Source organism: Cololabis saira, chromosome 2 (genome assembly GCF_033807715.1).
Source record: "Cololabis saira isolate AMF1-May2022 chromosome 2, fColSai1.1, whole genome shotgun sequence".
In the NCBI taxonomy this organism is placed as follows: Eukaryota; Metazoa; Chordata; class Actinopteri; order Beloniformes; family Belonidae; genus Cololabis; species Cololabis saira.
Window position 1 is genome coordinate 3,119,652 of NC_084588.1, and position 17,411 is coordinate 3,137,062.

Sequence of the window (17,411 nt, forward strand, 5' to 3'; positions counted from 1 at the left end):
CCAGGTCCTGGTCCAGGTTTCTTCCTCCTAAAGGGGAGTTTTTCTTGCCACTGTTTGGCTTAAGGTTTTTCTCCCACCAGGGGGAGTTGTTTATGTAATAATTGCTCGGGGGTTTATGTTCTGGGTCTCTGGAAAGATCCTAGACACAACTTCTGTTGTAATAGACACAATATAAATAAAACTGAATTGAATTGAACTGTTGCATCATTCCAAGAAGACTCACGGCTGTTCTCGCTCCAAAGGTTGCTTCTACTCAGTACTGAGCAAGGGTCTGAATACTTATGACCATGTGATATATCAGATTTTATTTTTTAATAAATTTGCAACATTTTTTATACTTTTTATATTGTAGCAAATGTCTGTAATGAAACAAAGAAGGAACATTTTAAAAGGGTCTGAATACGTTCCGTACACTGTAGGAATATAAATGGAGGTGATACAGGACTGTCTCAGGAAATTAGAATATTGTGATAAAGTTCTTTATTTTCTGTAATGCAATTAAAAAAACAAAAATGTCATACATTCTGGATTCATTACAAATCAACTGAAATATTGCAAGCCTTTTATTATTTTAATATTGTTGATCATGGTTTACAGCTTAAGATTAAGATTCCCAGAATATTCTAATTTTTTGAGATAGGATATTTGAGTTTTCTTAAGCTGTAAACCATGATCAGCAATATTAAAATAATAAAAGGCTTGCAATATTTCAGTTGATTTGTAATGAATCCAGAATGTATGACATTTTTGTTTTTTTAATTGCATTACAGAAAATCACAATATTCTAATTTTCTGAGACAGTCCTGTACATGGAGGTGATATGTCTACGTAGAGAACAGAAGACAGTAGTGCAGTGTTCTGGTCATTACTGCCATGTTCTCTTGAGAGTCTAATTTGAAAAGGAGTATTTTTCAGATGGTTTCTGTTGAAATGCTTCCTCTCAGGAGGTAACAGTCCTGTCACCCAGGACTAACTTGGCTATCTGATGTGTGTCCCACAGCCTGCTATTCCTGAAGGTGAAGGCCCACAATGAGCGGGAACCGTTCGCCTACTGCTCCATCAGAGGTTGTGAGAGGGTGAAGATCAGCGCCCACATCCCAGAGGGAAGCCCGCCCAGCGACTGCCGGGCCCGGGCCTACCCCAGACACGCCCAGCTGCCCGTGGTGGACGTCCCCATGCCCAGGAAGATCCCCAACACCAGGCTGGTGAGCAGAGCTGTGCCTTGCTCAATGGTAGAGACAGTGGCGGAGCTGGACTTTAAACCTCGGGGGGGCCAGAGGGGGCCGGGGCTATTTCAGGGGAACCACAGACTGTGATAATGAATTAGTTTCTCCAACAATCAATTGCAATCGGAGTCTCTAAATGTTGAAATGTATTAAGCACAGGAGATGAGATTTGTGTATATATAAATTTAAGTGTATTCCCACTGTACAGAAAGTAAAAAAAACAAAAAAAAAACAACTTTGCAACAACTTTTTAACAAAAATGGTAAATACACACACACACACACCTACACCTTCCAATGATACAAAGTCAAGCAACTTCAGGAATCAACCAGACTCAGAGCAGCCTTCATCCAACAGGTTGTATCATTTGGAGAACATGCCTTTGCCAAAACAGTCTTTCTGATTTCTTCAAGACAAGATCACAAAGGCTTTGACGGCTCTAATAAAACCCCTCACCTGCAGGTATTTAACAACACAGCTTGTGATGGAAACCACATCTAGTAACCAGTTCTTGAAATGACCCATTTGACTCGACCCCGGGGGCAATTGCCCCAACAATCCAGCTCATTCAGGCACTCAAACTATTCAGGCACTCGAACTGTCCTACATGATGAGGTGGGGATTCAAGGAGGGGACTTTCAACATATTCATGTGCTGTCCAGTGTCAGAAAGCTTCGTCTCAGTCGCAGGTCGTAGGGAATGATGGTTAAATACAGCCTCACGAATCATTGAGGCTTTCCAGCTCACTGCTTTGCCAAACAGTTTCACTGCTCCAGGCTGCAAGTAAAAGAATGAATACTGCCATCTGCTGTCCATGTGAACATAGAACAGGCCATGTCACTGCTGAGCTGCTGCACTAATAACAAAAACCTAGACAGATCAAGTGTTGTGCTGCATAACTCACATCATATAAATGCACACACAAACACAGACATTTATATATATATATATATATATATATATATATATATATATATATATATATATATATATATATATATACACACACATACATATATATGTGTGTGTAAATGGGAAGGTGATTTTTGTGTATCCCGCTGTAAAGGTCTGAGGGCGGAGCTTCAGATATGTCAGCTTTGGCTGAAGGAGCTGTGAGCAAAACTAACTATGATTGATGTGCAGTGGGCACGTTCACAAAGGTTTGCTGAGTGACATGCTGCGCTCTGTACGAAGGAAAACGGACTTCAAAACCGCTCTTCGGAAACCAATGGGTCACTTGACCGAATACTTCGTCCATTGTTATTTACAGTCTGTGGTTGCACCTGGCCCCAGTATCCTAATTTTGGTGAAATATAACCAGACTTTGGTGCTTTTGTGCCTCCACGCCATGTTGGAGACATTCTGAGCCAAAATACGAAGCGTGTACATGACGTCATCATGCAAATGCATCAGACGTTGGCAGAAACGATAAACGGATCGTCAGACAGACTGGTTAACGATTGCACAGAGTTGAACTACTGGGAGCTACTCGATTCCCATCTATACTAACGTGGAACCTCTGCTGTTGTAATACTGACTTCCCATTAACTTCTTTACATCTCATAAAATAATTAAAAATAGTGCACGGCTTTCTCATCCAATGTCTCTGGATTAGGGGTGCTTGTCCAGTTGGCACACTGTTAGAGAGTGGATGGACTGTATGATGGTGCCTGTTAGATTTCTAGTGATGGAATCTCCTGTTGAGTTCTGCAGTCAAAGTATCGATACATGTATAGTACACAGTCGTCCAGTAGTAAGACTCCACAGAGTCAAACTCTAACACTCCACAGAGTCAAACTCTTCACTCACTTGTGATGCAGTTGTGCTGCGTTGGAAACGCGCTGGCACTTTCCGTTTCCTTTGTTGACCAGGCGCTATGGTAGGTAAAGGAATGCTGAGACTCTCCACTTTCTCTGACGCACCTTGAAATATCTCAGCAAACTTCTTCTCAGACCTCGATGCTTGTACTGTGTGAAGTACACCAAATAGCTGGTGGGCCGTGGAGTGCTCCGAGCTTTCTTCTTGGAGTTGGTTTGATGCAAGAGCAGTGACTCGAATGCTGGGGTGTGAGTTCCATGCAGAGGATGAATGCAAAATGAATTGCATTTTTAGACATTTTTGCATCCCCTAGGACCAGGTCAGGTGGATGTCTTTCACAGATGTCATCAAGGAGCATGATTATAACGTTCAGATTTCTCTGAAGGGCCTTCAGTGCTTGTTCCCTGCAAGTCCAGCCGATATCTAGTAGTACTTTTTCCTCTAGTACCTACTCAGCTCTACTTATCTCAGCTCGGCTCGACTCAACTCGTCCTGGTTTCTTCTCATAACAATCAGCTCCTGGATCAGAAGTAGGAGGTTGTAGAAGCTGCTGTGACGTATTTGATTGTGTATCAAAACAAAGAAGACAACAACACTAAAGATGTAGAACCTGGAGGAGATGATAGATGTGCTGCTGGGTCTGTGGCTTGTGTTTGATATCAAGTTAAAAAATGAGAGTGAGAGAAACTTCAAGCGGCAACGCTTTTTTTTTTTTCTGTTTGTCTCTGTGCTGATAAAAAGTCATCTGGAGCCGTGAGCAGCTATGAAGAGACAGAGCTCCTGGTAGATCTGGTCGTTCCTTATCTCCGTCTAGATCCCTTTTTAATTCTCTCCTCAGCACCAGGTTTATGAACATCTGACCCTCAGAGTTGGATCATGAAACAGACTTTTGCTGCCATTGCTGGTTGAATAAAATGAACAAGAATCCGTCAGAGTCTCTTTCTCTGATTTCCTCCTCCTGACTCAGACGTCTGACTCCAACCCCCCGACCAATCGGTGGCCTGTAGTGTGATGATGTCAGATACAGCCGACTCAGCAGCTTAGAACCTCGGCAGAATAGTTACAGAAGAAGTATCTACTCGGCACGTTAGACCCCTAGTGGGAAAGAACCAAACCGAGTGGAGGTGAGTCGGACTGAGTAGGTACTAGTGGAAAAGCGCCATTAGGTTCCACAATGAGTCCTGCATTCAACATGGCGCTCTGGGGAGCCGCTGCAAAAGGTTGAAGGAAGTTACAAAGTGCTTGTTTGACTCGATGTAGATATCGACAATGACAATTGTTCTTTGTGGGAAACATCGGTGGTCTCATCCGAGAGAACAGAATACATTTTCAGCTTCTTGCATTCTTTCCGGATTTCCCTCCCGCCCTCCTGTTCTTGTCCCTGTCCCTGTTCTGTTTTTATTAGTTAGGAAAAAAGAAGGTTTCAATTTGCTCAGGAGTATAAAGATTGGACTCTGGATCAATGGAAAATGGTCATGTGCTCTGATGAGATGTACCCAGAGTTCCAGAGGGATGGGAGCATCAGGGTAACAGGCGAGGCAGATGATGCTCCCATCATGCCTAGTGGGTCCGTGGACTTCATGGCAATCCGTTTTTTGTTTTGAAAATGCAGCTTCACATGGAACTGGTTCCCAGCTAAATCATTCCACAGGTCCAGATATTCTGCAGCTGATCCCTGCTGCTAAAATGTAATCCCATGATATTTTTATATGACTTAAAGCAGTGTTTCTGATGTTTTAGATGTTTCCCTCCTCCAACACACCTGATTCTAATGAATGGCTCGTTATCAGGCTTCTGCAGATAACAGATAACGATCCGTTTTCCGTTTTTTCTTATCAAAACAAAAAAAACTGATTATTTTGGATTATTTCTCTATTTTTATTTTGTCATTTCAAAACAAAAAACGGATGGCCGCGAAGTCCACGGACCATAGTGCCTAGTGTAGCGTACAAGCCGCTGGGGGTGGGCTATGTGATGTGCTAAAAAGCTTTGGTTTGGCTCAACATGTGAAACAGCCACTGCACAAATCATCAGTTGGCAATTCTACATCACTATGCCTGCAGGGCTTATCCATCACTAGTGTAACTTTGCACGGATCCAATCATACATCTCACCCTTTCCGAGATCCCTGGTTTTGAGTTGGTTGATCCCTCACACCAGACTAAGGCCACCGACCTGGGACCAATTTACGTCCCAGGATTTTGACACCGCAGACGGCTATTCAGCGATGACTGACGACAGGTTTGGGAGGAGGTTTATCTCGGCGTCGGGGGGAAGTCTTCGGGATCTGGCTCGAAGGACCAAGAAATGCTAGAGAGAAAACACTCAGTGATCTCAAGAAAAGAGGCTGAGACAACTATTTCTTGCAGCAAGGGTAGACACCAGCCGTGAACTACGACGGTCCTGCCCCCAGCAAAGTTTATTCAAAGACATAAAAGTGGGTGTGTGATTACAGAAGAAAAAGGGTGTTGATTACAGTGTGTACAATCATGGAATAGGCGATGGCGTGGATGTGGTGTGGTCCACGTCATGGCATAGCTGAGTAGATGAGGAGACCTTGACAGGGCAGCAGGCAGAGGCCGCCCCAGTCACAATCTCCCTAGACGAATAAAACAGGGCAGCTTCCTCCAACTAACCCTCCTCCTCAATCTCAGGATATCAGGGACGGTAGGAAATGCACCGGGATATCTGACAACAGAAGGAGACAGGGCTTGGAGCGGTCTGAGGCCAGATTGACATGACATTATTGATAATGGGGCAATGGTAAATGGATTAAAGGTTACAAGAGGAATAAAATGAGGCCTTTACATGAATATATATATTTTCCCTCTAACAGGGTCTTAGCATTTCCATTGTCTCTGTGACTGACGTGACCCTGTCGGACCACTCTTCTGTTTTCTTTGAAAGCACCATTTCCTTCCACTCGTGTAGAAGTCATAAAAAAACGCTTATTTAGGGACAACTCAACTGAAACCTTTAACCAAGTCTACTCCCCGTTCCCTCATCTCCCATCAGAACTCAGCGGACCACTTCCTGGAGGTTAAACTGGAGTCCTACACTTCTCGCTTCTTCCACCTTAAGGAGGACTATGCTTTTACCGAGGTATGCTCATTATTCTCCTCTTTTCTGTCCTAAAAGTGAACATGGTGCAGATGCCAACTCTTTGGTACTGATGCAAGATCCCTAAAGACTTCATTTGTGTTTACCTCATATCTCTACAACCATATGGGCTAGACACAAAGGCTAGGCAGCTCTGCATGAACCACACCACAACCTGCAGGTTTCCTGCAGGTTTCCCCAGTAAACACATTCTAACAGTGGGGTTTCTGTTCCTGCTGTCTGATTGGCTGCTCTGCTGCGGCAGGTCAACGGCAGGAAGCTGTACCAAACTGAAGACGGGCTGCAGCTGACCGTCATTGATGGACGTGACGGGGAAGTGGTGGAGCGTCAAGTCTTCAGAAGCTCCGTCCTGCAGGGTGTCCCGGCGCAGCTGGACCGCTACGTCCAAGGACTGACGGAGGGGTAGGAAGCAATGTTCCCCCTCATTTTTCAAGTGTCTGAGCTTAAACAGAAGCTCGCTGAGAACTCAGATCCACACTGGCCACACTGGTATTACACCTGTCCAAAAGCTGAGATCATAACAAGTTACGCGACTTATATATACCGGTATGTATTTTTAATAATTTTTTAAAAATTTATTTAAATGTGAAGGGGGGGGTCAGGGTGACATCCGCTGCTAGTCTAAAACGCGAAAAACACAGGGAAAGGCACAACGAGCACACAAGCCTTGGAGAACTGAAAAAACAAACAGACACGAGAACAAGCAGAGACACAAACAACAACCATTCCAGGTCCCTGAGACTGAATCAAAGCTAGACTACTGCCATTATCTGTCCCCCAAAACTGTGGAGTGAGTACGTAGGTGGGTGAGCAGGTGTGTATGTCTGTGTAACTGTGTGTGTGTAAAGTCAAAACGATGCTCCACCTGAACTGTAACTATAGTGGAGGAGGGAGGGCGCAATTATTTTATTTTTAACATCACACATCTCATTCTGCACTCTCTCATTGACTGAGTTCACAAATTCAAAGGCATAATTTTTGCTTTGCCCGCTTTCTGGTATACTCACACACTTCGCTGTGAGATCGTGGATTCCTTGAACCGACAGCACTGGTGCGCTGCGTAGATCTGCTGTGCGGAGAACGTGGCAAGCGTGTAGTTTAGAGGGAACATGCGGGAAAGCCCCGCAGTCTAACAGTCTCCAGGTGTACGGAGTGTTAGGGCCATGCAGGAGAAAACATATTTGAGAGGGGAAGATATTTTTTTCATTGTGCACTTGGAGAAAAAAGTCAAAATGTCGAGAAAAAAGTCGAAATGTCGAGATTAATGTTGAAATACAATTTCAAGAATAAAGTTGAAATTTCGTGAATAAAGTTTTTCTTAAAATTTTGACTTGAATTTTGAATTTCTCAAAATTGTATTTCAACATTAATCTCGACATTTCGACTTTTTTCTCGACATTTCAACTTTTTTCTCGAAATTGCGATTTTTTTCTCGACATTTCGACTTTTTTCTCGAAGTGCATAATGAAAAAAGAATCTTCCTCCTCTAAAATATTATTTTAGACTGTCTGTCTCTCTCTCTCTCTCTCGTCAGGTGTATCATCCTGGTGACGTCTAAAGGCCGTCTGGTCCAAAGAGGAGCCTGGACAAAGGTCTTAGAGAAACTCGGAGCAAAGACCACCGTAAAACTGAGGGGTAAATTATGCCTGTACACAAACAAATACAAACAGTGGCAAGAAAATGTCCCTTTTAGCATACTAGTGGAAACAGCAGTGGGATGATCAGAGAGGGGACTGCAGGTCAGCAGGCAGCTCCTGAAGCCCTGGCCTGCAAACATGCACAGAAGAGAAAAGGGGAGGGGGGGGCAGACCAGGACAATAATCTACAAGAACAATGGATAACAATGATGGTTATGAGATACGTATTATTAATAAATGAGAAGCGTAAATGCAGCATATCTAGGATGAAGCTCTATTCCAGACCAGCCGCTCTGGTCCTGCAGCTGCAGCTATGACTACTGACTCTAACACATTGGAGTTTACACTAAGTAGGGGCTTTACTAAACAACAAACAAACAAAGAAACCACACCTGTAAACAGAAAAAAACACACCTATGAACACAGCTACATCCCCGCCTGGAAACAGATTAATGTCACCTGTGAACACAGATACATCACACCTGTGAACTCCGTTCTCAGAGTGCAGGTTTACTCTTAGTTCCTTAGAGTTAGAGTTAGTTAGAGTATTATAGTGTAGATTTGGAGGACGGTTCTTCTGCTACCAGGAACTGTTACTATGGAACCAATTTCCAATCTGGGTTAAGGAGGCTGACACCACCTCCACCTTTAAAACTAAACTTAAAACATTTCTGTTTAGTAAAGCCTATAGTTAGTGTTTAGGCCCAGTCCCAATCCCCCCACTACCCCTACTTTTCAGCCCTACCCCTAAATTTTGCACGTTCCCGTGAGGGTAATGGTGTCCCAATTCCTCTTTCCACCTAGGGGGAGTGTGGAAAACTAGTGTAGTGGCTATGAATCTGTCCCTACGGATCGAGGGATTTCAGATCCTCACTAGCTGAACTAGGGCCAGAAAAAATTGCCAGAATGCTTTTCATTGTCATTTGCGGACTGAATCAAAAAAAAAAACATGGCGGACATTTCTTATTTTTTAGTGAATAAAATCAATATTTTGAGTTAGTTTCTGCATAAAAATGTGTTTTGATTACATTTCTAGCGAGAAATATATATTTTACTTTCATAATATTCACTCAGTGAATGTACATAATCACTCGCTTGGTTGTTGTTGCATTGTGTCTTCAGATCTCGACAGAATAAAGACTGATTTATGGTTCCGCGTTAAATGTCGATTTAACGCGCAACCATAAATCAGCTCTTTTCATCCCCCAGAAAACATTCAATTCAATTCAATTTTATTTATATAGCGTCTAATACAACAGATGTTGTCTCTAGACGCTTTCCAGAGATCCAGAACATGAACATAAACATAAACATAAACATAAACCCCCGAGCAATTATTATATAAACAATGGCAGGTAAAAACTCCCTTAGTGGGAGAAAAGCCTTAAGCCAAACAGTGGCAAGGAAAAACTCCCCTTTAGGAGGGAAGAAACCTTGAGCAGGACCAGGCTCATAAGGGGGGACCCTCCTGCCGAAAGCCAGACTGGGGGAGTTAGGGACGTCAACAGCACAGCAGGCAGGTGGAAGCAGCAGCGGGATGACCAGAGGGGGGGGGGGTGCAGGCAGGCAGAAGCAGCAACAGCAGACATCCACGTAGGCAGGTGGAAGAAGCAATGGGATGACCAGAGGGGGGGGAGGGCCGGGAACACAGGCCAGAACGCAGCTCCTGAGGCTGCGGCCTGCAAACATACACAAAAGAGAAAAAAGGGGGGCCGGCACAAGAAACTACAGGAACGATGGACAAAAATGATAGCTATGAGATATTTATAATAAATAAAAATGGTAATGGAGAAGAGAGGCAGGGAAAAGGAGAGGAGAAGAAGGGTGAGAGGCACCGCCCAACGGATCATGTCGGTGCCCCCCTGCAGCATAAGCCTATAGCAGCATATCTACCGCGAAGCTATATTTGAGACTAACTATTATAGTTTTGTTCTGTAGCTGCGACTATGACTACTGACTCTAACACACTAGAGTTTACACTACCTAGAGATTTACCAACACCAGCTAGAGGTTTACTAAACACTAACTATAAGCTTTACTAAACAGAAAGGTTTTAAGTTTAGTTTTAAAGGTGGAGGTGGTGTCAGCCTCCTTAACCCAGATTGGAAGTTGGTTCCAAAGTAATGGTGCCTGATAGCAGAACGCCCGCCCTCCAAATCTACATTTAGATACTCTAGGAACTACGAGTAAACCTGCACCCTGGGAGCGGAGAGCTCGGCCAGGAACATAAGGCACTATCAAATCTTGTAAATACTGCGGAGCTAAGCCGTTTTGGGCTTTATATGCAAGTAATAAAATTTTAAATTGAATTCTGAATTTTACAGGTAGCCAATGGAGCGACGCTAACACTGGAGAGACGTGGTCTCTCCTGCTAATTCCTGTCAGTACTCGTGCTGCTGCATTCTGGATCAGCTGGAGCCTATTCAGCAAATTACTTGGACATCCTGCTAACAACACATTACAGTAATCCAGTCTAGAAGATACAAACGCATGAACTAGTTTTTCTGCATCCCTCTGCGAGAGGATTTTCCTAATTTTTGCAATATTACGGAGATGGAAAAACGCTATTTTACAAACCTGATTAACATATGGTTTAAACGACAAATCCTGATCGAAAACTACACCAAGGTTTCTCACAGTTGCACTGGAAGCCATCGCAACACCATCTAATCCCTTCCTAAGATGCTCTGGACCAAGAATGATAACCTCTGTTTTATCTGAATTTAGAAGCAAGAAATTTCTGGACATCCAGTCCTTGATGTCCCTAAGACATGCCTGAAGTTTAACTAACGGTTCTGTTTCATCCGGCTTCATAGACAAGTAGAGCTGCGTATCATCAGCATAACAATGAAAGTGTATGCCGTGATTCTGGATTATACTTCCCAACGGCTGCATGTATAAACTAAACAAGATTGGCCCTAGCACTGAACCCTGCGGAACACCATAACAGACCCTTGACTGTTCTGAAGAAACCTCATGTACATGAACAAACTGGAACCTGTCAGATAGATATGATTTAAACCAACGTAGAGCTGTCCCTTTAATCCCAACAACATGCTCTAACCTGTGCAGTAAAATGCCATGATCAACAGTGTCAAAAGCAGCACTGAGGTCCAGTAGAACCAGTATGGAAACTAATCCCTTATCTGAGGCCATAAGGAGGTCATTCGTAACTCGAACAAGTGCTGTCTCTGTGCTATGATGCATTCTGAACCCTGACTGAAAGACTTCAAACAGATCATTTCTATACAAATAGTCACATAACTGGCTTGAAACTGCCTTTTCCAGAATTTTAGATACAAATGGAAGGTTAGAAATTGGCCTATAATTAGCTAAGGTGTCTGGGTCAAGGGAAGGTTTTTTAAGTAAAGGTTTAATTACTGCCACTTTGAAAACCTGTGGTACATATCCTAAGCTTAGGGATAGGTTGATTTGATCCAGTATTGTCACACCAATAAGAGAAAAAACATTTTTGAATAGTCGAGTCGGGATGGGGTCTAACATACATGTGGTTGACTTAGCTCTATTAACGAGTGAAGTCAGCTCATCGGAGCAAATTTCTTAACAGGCGTTATTTGGATAAACTGAGCCCAGGTTGGGGATCTTAACAGTTACTTTTACACCTGAAAAAACATTAAAACGTAATAAAGTGGCATATTAACAGCGCTACAGCTGAAATGAACAGCTTTTAGCTCTGGGCTTCCTGATATGGTGTGACGTATGTGCAAACGTAACTACGCAGTCGCTTAAGTACCCGAACGTAAACCACGCAGTGACGTAGCAAGCAAAATTTAGGGGTGGTGCTGAAAGTAGGAGTAGTGGGAGTATTGGGACAGGGCCCTGGGAAGATTACAAGTGCCCTAAAATCTGTGGCTTCTTTTTTAGGGGTAGTGGTAGAAAGTAGGGGGTGTATTGAGATTGGCCCTTAGTAAACCTCTAGTTAGTGTTTAGTAAACCTCTAGTGTGTCAGAGTCAGTAGTCATAGCTGCAGCTATAGAACAAGACTATAATAGTTGGCCTCAAACATAGCCCCGTGGTAGATATGCTGCTATAGGCCTATGCTGCAGGGGGGACCAACATGATCCACTGGGCGGGGCTCCTCACCCTTCTTCTCCCCTTTCCTTCTTCCCTTCTCCTCTTCCATTTTTTATCAATTATAAGTATCTCATAGCCATAATTTTTGTCCATCATTCTTGTAGTTTGTTGTGCTGGTCTACCCCCCCCACCCCCTTTCTCTTCAGTGCATGTTTGCAGGCCGGAGCTTCAGGAGCTGCATGCTGACCTGCAGCCCCCCCTCTGATCATCCCACTGCTGCTTCTACATGTCCGTGCGGATATCTGCTGTGCTGCTGACGTCCTGGCCTGAACACAAATACATCTCTCACCTGTGAACACAGAAAAATCACACATGTGATCTATTTCACAAAGTGGGTTATGCAGAAACCCTGACTAAAGCCACCAGAACTCCACCTGCACTTCCAACAGGTACTCCTGTATATCTTTCTCACCTTACTGAGACTTGACTCTGACTCTCTGCAGACAAACTGGTCTTCGTGGGTTTCAAGGGCTCCTTCCAGCCAGACTGGGTGAGTCTGGAGGTCAACAGCAAGTGGGCCAAGATCCACCAGGTCCTGCCGGTCCCTGTAGTCTACAAGACGAAGCTGTAAAAGGCCAGCGAAGCACAGGGGACAGCGGAGTAACACCCACCGCCCACCGCGAAAACTACAGCCAAACCCCTGACCACAGATGTTCCAACACAGACTACACCTGCACCTTTGGATCCCGAGCCTTTAATCCAGGACTGGAAAGCTGAAGAGCTTCTTCTAGCACCAGCTCGGTTCCTCCCAGCCTTCTTTCCAGGACTGTGGAGATGGAGACCAAAGGTACGATTCACAAAGCAGGTTGTGTAGCAGCAGTTTGTTGTACCTGAACTCAGGAAACCCAGTTTTCCCATTTCACGCAAGGTTCCTTAACCCCGACCACAAGAGTTCAGTCGATCCCGTTTCAGAAATCGAGGAAACTTGGGTCTGTTACCATGGTAACTGACTCTCTGAATTAAACCTAGTCAAGAGCAGATTTACTTCAAAATATCTGAGTTACCTTCTGTCTCCTGCCCTTCATGAAAATGAAACCATTTCAATGTAATCAAGTGATCATATGTCATTTTAGAGATATCCGAACGATGACATGACGCATTTGTGTCAGGGAAGAATATTGATGCTATGAATAGATATTGTAATGTCTTGTACTTGTGACATCCTGATGATCAAGTAGCGTTGGGTCTTTTCAGTCCGTCTACATCACATATATTCATACTTCACATTAAATACCTCGAGTTATTGATTTTAGCAGCTGTTATTCAGTTGTCTTAATAGCGACGTGGACCATTAGAAAGTGAGCGATGCAGAACTGAGAGAAAAAGTATTCCCTCCACCTCTTTTTTTCAGCTCCCACATAGAAACGTTCCAGTAGTTTTTTTTTTTCAGGAGCCACAGAGCCGTCACGTAATTAACAAGATTTAAAGGTTGATAACATTAATTGTTGTAACATTAGTTGTAGATGTCTCCCTGCCTCAATACACCTGATTGGAATGAATGGTGGTCATCAACTTGTCACCAAGGTCTGCACAAGAACTGATGCAGTCGTCAATAACAGGGACACGTCCCAGACGTGCAGGACAGCCGTCCTTGAAAACCAGGGCTGGGGACCGACTTCCTCTTCAGAAGTTTCAGGATTTTATCTTGTCCTCCAGGATTGAAGCTACATGGAAGTGCTGAGACTTCAGTTGTCAGTTGTGATCTTATAAACAGCTGTTAAATATTTGAATTTGTCTACACATTCACACTCTCTGCAGTTCTCTTTTTCAGCACTCACGTTTCGTTTTAGTCTGAAAATGTGTTTATTATATGATTGCACTAATATATTCAGTTCTAGGAACTAAAACAGGAAGCTCACTTACACTTAACTATGCGTTTCCATGGTGAATCCCGGTGTCAGAGCTCCACTGATGATGGCTTTTCATTATCATGGTAACTCAGGCTCAACATCCTTACCAGCGCTGAACAACCTGTTCTGAACCCAAAACCCCAGAGTTAGTTGAAGTTAGTTTTGTTGGACCTCCTTTCTGAAACAGGCCCGTCTCTGGTGCAGTTCTGGTTCTGGCAGGAGATGTTCTGCTTTGGTCCAGCCCAAACCAGTGTGAAGTGTAAATGCAGGCTCATTAGGTCCATAATTCAAAGTTGTGTTGACTACAGGATGTGAAGAGTGAGGGTCACCATGATGAGGTATTCTGGTAATATATAAGTCCTGATGGTCAAAACACTCTGGGTTCTAGTTTTCCAGCTCATCGTGACACAAGTTTTAACACACTAAATGTAGTCGTGTTCATAGGTTATGCTGGTGTCTAATCCAACATTTTTCTGTATAATAACATGGTAAAAAGTCATCTGATGGTAGCAGGTCTGATTATCAGTACAACCTCAGGTGATGACCAGCAGACCCTGGTCAGGAAGATGGACGGATGGAGCTAAAAGGAAAATAAAAGCATGTGTCCAATACTAAGTATCCCCATACTTCAGTAACTCTAAATTCTACTTTTAGAAGCATGAGTGGTTTCCAGTCTGAGTTTATCAGTAATGGTTGTGGGGAAGCCCTGGCCCTTCTTCAGTCTCTCTGGAAGACTCGGGTCTACAGAGTTCATGCTTCTTCACACTGGCTTCTGTTGAAATGCTGTGTTTGAAAAAGTTTGTTTCTTCAGAGCTCATGGTTGCATCCAAACGTGTTTAGTGTGTACCTGCAAATGTATATTTTATTTATTGTACAGACAATCTTTATGTTCTACAGGGCAGATGTTTGGAGCTGTAATGTTCTTCTACTCATGTATGTTTTTTAGAGTTGGTAGAAAACTCATACATGTCTGGTGGAACCGTAGAAAACGTTTGTTTTTATCATGTCTGTGAAGTGATGGAACTCTGCTTATCTGACAACTTTTGTACAAAAGAATATTGAATATTAAGATGAGAATATTAAAGAGATGAATCAGTAAATGATGAATCTTTGTCTTTTTCTTCAGCACCCACCTGTCAATCACAGTTAGCTGTTTCAACTTAACTTATGCTAACATGTTATTATTATGTATTAAAAGGTATTGACATATACTTTTACATTGATTCTGGTCAAATCTAATCAAGATTAGAGGACCTGAAACCAGGGGCCTCATTTATCAACCGTTCGTACGCACAGATGTGTGCGTAAAGTGTGCGTAAGAACATTCTCACGCAGAGTATGGAATTTATCAACTTGTACCTGTGCGTAGGATCGTGTGTAAATCTAAGCACAACTCCGACCATGCAGACACACAATCTAGTGGTAGAACAGTGAAACTACAAATAGAACCCATTAAAATAATTACAGTGTTCAGCGATCGCAAACATGTTCCCTGTTTCCTCTAATTAATACAAATTCTCCATTAGTAATTTAGCAGACATTTTGAATAATTGGTGTGACAGCTATAAAACACAGCTGTGGCAGGACGACCTGAAAAGAAGTCAAAAGTACCAGCTTGTTACTGCCCTGATACGGACGTTGGTGACGTGGTGTCCGTAGGAAGTGCCACTTGAAGTCATTGTTGTATTTTGTTATGCTACCATGCCAACGTTTACTTTGTGTAAAACATAAAGAGCATGGACTATTTTAGTGATGGAACATTGCCTTGCTCTATCAGTCGTAGCTGGACAGTCGGAGGGAAGGAAGTGACTCCACAGGAACCGTGGGAGGTCGACAACCCGGCTTTCAGCCGGGATCTTCCTCCCCTCAATCACCTCAACTGTTTACACATGTTCTTTGCCTCTTGCTGTTTTTTTCCTTCAACCTTTATTTGTCAGGATTTCCTGTCAGAATCCCGTGGATGACATCACATGGGTGTGTCCTCTTCGTTTATAGTCTGCGGGCTTTCAGTTCTGAATTTGCCAAAAAAAAAGAATCATTGAAACATGAGTTCCCTCAGTGAACCGCAATTTAGCACCAGCAGAGCTGCTAGAATGCTCTTATCACTCACCTTTACTCCAGACTACCTCACTTCCTTAATGTCTTGTATACTATTTGATCATTAGAAAAGGACATGCATCTTATGGAGTGCGTTTCTAGTGGTGGGGTTTCCAGGTAAACAGGAACTTCTCGTCGGCCCCTCCAGCCAGCGTGTCTCCATGAGCAGAGCTGGGTAGAGGAGCCAAAAATTGTACTCAAGTAAAAGTACTGTTACTTCAGAATAATATGACTCAAGAACAAGTAAAAAGTATCATCCAATTAATTACTTGAGTAAAAGTAAAAAAGTACTTGGTGAAAAAACTACTCAAGTACTGAGTAACTGTTGAGTAACGTCTGATTTATTTTTTTAACACAACCATTCAAACAGACAAAAGTACAAAATAATCATCTTCAGGTAAATTAAATCAATAAAATAATAAAATTAATTAAAATTAATAAATAAAAAATAGCTTAAATTAAAATAATCTTAAAGTAAATGCAAGTACTTTAATAAATAATACAATAAATAAAATAATAACAGAATAAAAAAATTAATTAAGCACAAGTAGTACAAAATTTCCAGCCTTTGTACTTTTCTTTTTTAACCAGCAGAACTAGAACAAACATGAACTCATAGAAACTCTGTGTGTGTTTGAGTCTGTGTAAATGTGACAAAACATGCAAAAACAAACCTTTTTCCCAAAGAATCACCCAGTGATGTCATGAGATTGACGCGTACGCGGATAAAAGGGATAAAAGAAAAGTAACAGCTCAACGTAGCCTAATGTAGCGGAGTAAGAGTAACAGTTTCTTCTTCACAAATCTACTCAAGTAAAAGTAAAAAGTATAGTGATTCAAAACTACTCCTAAAAGTACAACATTTCCCAAAACTTACTCAAGTAAATGTAACAGAGTAAATGTAACTCGTTACTACCCACCTCTGTCCATATAGAGGCGCCACACGAGAACACTTTGACTGAGCCAATAACAGCCGACCACCAGGTGGCGGTAAAGTGCATTTTTGGCTGTTCTCAAACGGCCAGCAGCATACAAGGAGACAGAAAGAAGAATGCAGAAAAAAAGAAGAAACACGTAAACAACCGATGCTTCTTGCATTTCTCTTCGCTTTTGTAAAAAACACTGCAGTGGTATTGATTGAGATTAAAAGACCTCTACGTTGGTGTAATATTCCAGCAGGACCTGAACACACACATCAGTCCAGTCATCGTTTTTTCTTATAATCTCCAACTTCATGAAATGTACTTGCAAGAAAAAAAGTGTCTGATCCAAATGTTTCAGATGAACCGTGGTCACATGACTTATGTCAGGAGAGAGCTGAACGTCATTTAGAAATCCAGATCAGCAGATCAGCTCCTCCTGGAGCCACCACCTTATCTTGAGCGGTTTGCATGTTTGCACTGATCCTATGAGGCCTACAGGTCCTAGGTGAGTAGCCAAATGATCTGCTCTCAAAGGCCCCATATGGAAAATAAGGGTTAAGGACCAATCCCAACACACCTCCTACTTTCTACCACTAGCCCTAAAAATGAAGCCCCAGGCGTAGGGCCCTTGTAATCCTCCCTAGG

At 42.7% G+C, this 17,411-nt stretch overlaps 1 protein-coding gene across 1 annotated transcript in view; it reads left to right on the forward strand.

Annotated features, from left to right (window-relative positions):
• The window catches only part of LOC133457131 (cell migration-inducing and hyaluronan-binding protein-like), a 122,730-nt gene extending 107,902 nt beyond the window's left edge, over window positions 1-14,828 (forward strand). Inside the window, exons 25-29 of the mRNA XM_061736048.1 lie at window positions 1,001-1,205; window positions 6,060-6,146; window positions 6,409-6,566; window positions 7,699-7,799; window positions 12,340-14,828. Of these exons, the coding sequence (XP_061592032.1) occupies window positions 1,001-1,205; window positions 6,060-6,146; window positions 6,409-6,566; window positions 7,699-7,799; window positions 12,340-12,467 (679 nt within the window). The 3' untranslated portion in view covers window positions 12,468-14,828. The remainder of the gene's footprint in view (window positions 1-1,000; window positions 1,206-6,059; window positions 6,147-6,408; window positions 6,567-7,698; window positions 7,800-12,339) is intronic.
• The last annotated feature ends 2,583 nt before the right edge of the window (window positions 14,829-17,411 follow it).